Source organism: Pinus tabuliformis, chromosome X (assembly GCF_031772625.1).
Source record: "Pinus tabuliformis cultivar Carrire ecotype Pingquan chromosome X, CPIR1, whole genome shotgun sequence".
In the NCBI taxonomy this organism is placed as follows: Eukaryota; Viridiplantae; Streptophyta; class Pinopsida; order Pinales; family Pinaceae; genus Pinus; species Pinus tabuliformis.
In genome coordinates this window covers 1409716698-1409720085 of record NC_142308.1, presented here as the reverse complement: position 1 = coordinate 1409720085, position 3388 = coordinate 1409716698, and the positions used below count along the sequence as shown (strand labels likewise).

Sequence of the window (3388 nt, the reverse complement as noted above, 5' to 3'; positions counted from 1 at the left end):
AGCTATGACCTTTTCACCATAAAACACTTTAACATAATGCATTATGACCATTTCTTCTATACCCTCCCTCACCTTGAATTTTCTAATAAAAACCAACCCATAAACCAACCCATATATTAGATGGAGAAACAATTTCATCAATAAATAAATATTTTAAATGTAGCCTCAACACGTTTTAGAATAGTATAACCTAACCTATTGAAAACAATAACCCCGCACCCGTTTTGACGATATAACGATAAAACATTTCAAATATTTAACACAATCCCTTAATCTCGATTAAGTACATGTGCAATCTACACCTGATTAGTTCAAATCTAAGCATGGGTCCCACACTGAGAATAAAATGAATGGTTCAAACTCTAAGAATGGGTTCCAACCTATGTTACACAATCCTGATTACAAAATTTTATAAATAAGCAAATCAATTTTCTACCGAAACACAAAACCTGACCCAACGTAGAATCAAGCTAACTATTATATATATATGACAGACATTCCTGACATGATGCCCTGAAATATCCAAAAGTAATATTTATTTAGTTTGTAGAGTGCACACAGGATGACATCCAACAGTAGTATTTATTTAGCCTGTAAACTGCATACAGGCTGCTTGCCTAATACAGTACGAAAAACATATGGTTCAACAGTAGATAATAGACTATGGAAAATATGTAGAGCGTCCCATCAATGACTCAGCCAAATGTTTTGCAGGGCCGCTTGATGAAGCCAAAACGATTCTTCTCTTTATCCAACAATATATAGAAATTGTTCAGCTGAATGTTTCCTATGATGACAGCGGGTCCATTAGCAGCACTGCCACCATAAACCACTACCAGGCAGACTGCACCAGAACTGACAGCCATGAAACTATTCTCTTCAGGAAGTACCATGTCTGAGCCACCCTTGAAATGGAATACAAATTTAGGCCACCGAATATTCTTTAAACCAGACACATTGTAACACAATACGAAGTCACTATCGGTTTCATCTATAGGAGATCTTCGATATCCAATCTGAGAAGCAAATGCATCTAGAGTCTGGTTATAGATTGGTTCGGGAAAGAGAGTGTAATCAGTGCCTGAATCTATTATGGTTCCACCATTGCCTTGGCTGTCAAATGACGATAAATTGGAGGGCAGTGTCAAGCGCTTTCCACCAATGCTCACTGCTTGGAGGTCAAGGTAATAGAAAGAGAAAGACAAAGGGTCTACTGGGTTAATGAGAAGGGGAGTGTAAGTCAAAGGGAGATCCCTGGGAACCGCCTTGTTACCCAGCACTATTTTGCTGCTGTTGCTTCGATGGTCAAGGCAATACGCAAATTTATCACCAATAAGAGGAGCAAGCTGGGAAGGCATGGACAGTCCTCCTCTGCCAAATCCTGCAATACCAGCAACCCCGAACGAAACCCCTGAACATCCAATTGCGAAGTTCTTTATTTCTCGTCTTCCTCCGTCTTCCAGTGGCAAAGTCAAGGTGTCACTCAGTAGACGCCCCGTCGCGTTTCCCGTGCCATAGGTCAGTTTAAACTGTGGACAAATCCGCGAGCACTTCTGGAAGCTTTCGATGCAGCCTTGCTCATTCTCGCACAGATCTCTGCACTTGGGATCTGCACACTTCACAGGCACATGAGAGGATGACTTTCTTGGAAGAAAAACCGTTCTGTATCCTTGGCAGCCGTTACATGTATAATTTGTGGTGCAGGCTGCCCACACCACATCACTGCCCGTGTCCATGAGGAGGAATAGATCCTGTGGAGGAGTACCTACCGACAATTTGATGTAATACTCGATCATGTCGCTGCGATAGTAGAGAGGCTCCTCCACTGTGATCTTCTTTATAGACCCGCTCTTCATCCTCATCTTCATGTGGAGTGTCATGGAGACTCCATTCATTTCATGCTTATTCTCTTGAGACAATGTTGCAGAGAGTTGCAGTGGGAGGATAATCAAGAACATCAGCTTTAGCTGGGAGGCCACCATGGTGCGAATTCTTAGGGAAAGACAACGGGGGAAGAATGGGATTGAAGTGGGCATTGTGAGTGTTCAATATTAATAGGCACGTTGGAAATTACAGAAGGTAAATACTCAGATAATGTGTGTAACGGCGATGACGCCAATTGACCAAATGAAGTGAAGGTGAAGTGTAAACTTTAAAGTAAAGCTGATGGTGACTGGTCTATGGCTATATGCTTCTTGTCCGCCAAAAAGTAGGCATTGGATTCCACTATCCTCGGTCTGAGCCAATGCAGGATATCAATCATTTGAATAGCTATAATTGATTGATTTAAAAGGTTAATTGGATGATAGTGTTAAAATATTTTATTTGCTTCGTTAGGATTTTAATTTAATCTAAATCTATATTAAAAAAAATTACAAATGGAGAATGTGTTTAGATATTGCTAAATTTAACTGTGCATTCCACGTGTTAAATTTAGCTTTCTCGGAAAAAAAACGATTAAAAAAAGTTTTGTTTATAAAATTTGTACTTAAAAATATCTACCTAATAAATATTAAAATATTTTATATTTGGAATATCAATTAGAGATTGATATTCTTTTATCAACTGTATAAAAGAGATTCTAATTTTAATATCTAAATTTTAATATTCAATTTTCAAATTAATAAGATTTTAATTAGAGGTTCAAATTATTAAAAAATGTAAGACCCTATTTTGATAATATATCATTTTTTTTATATTGTAAATATGTTTTAGTTACTAGAATAATGTAAAACCCAAAAAATATGTTTTAGTTACTAGAATAATGTAAAACCCTATTGTAATAATATACCATTTTTCTTTCTTGTAATTATCTTTTAGGTACCACAGTATATATTTAAACGATGTTCTCATGGAAAAAGTGTAGAATAAGTTTCTATTGAAGATAATTGGTCAAGTTGCAACATGTTTTTGGACATACGTTTTTGCTACTAAAGGTCAACTACGTGGAAAGCCTCTCAAGCAAGTTTAGAATCATTATAATTTCACTGATTTTAAATGTCTTTAACAATGGAAATTGTAAGAACATGTCTGCAAATGTATAGCCATGAAAGCTAACTTCAACGAGTCATAAAAGATGTAAAATGAATGTTTTACTAAGTTTATATTTAGTAATATGTTATATCACTTCCAAGTTTATAAAAACATACTTTCATATTGAGTTCAAGAACTTATTATTAAGCACTAAATATATATTTAGTAATATGGTATATCACTTCGAAATTTATAAAGACATATTTTCATAGTGAGGTCAAGAACTTATTAATAAGTACTAAATATTTAGTATTGTAAAAATAATGGTCTTTTATCTGCAATTATACATAATGATCCTGAGTTGGTAAATAATAATAATTTTTTTATTTCATCTATCTTTTAGGATGAGTTAATT

General features: G+C 35.4%; 1 protein-coding gene across 1 annotated transcript; it reads right to left on the bottom strand.

Annotated features, from left to right (window-relative positions):
* Positions 1-695: 695 nt before the first annotated feature.
* LOC149145309 (aspartyl protease family protein 2-like) lies at positions 696-1982 on the bottom strand. Its single transcript, XM_089452407.1, has one exon. It carries the CDS (start codon positions 1980-1982, stop codon positions 696-698), a length of 1287 nt encoding a protein of 428 aa, XP_089308533.1.
* Positions 1983-3388: the final 1406 nt, after the last annotated feature.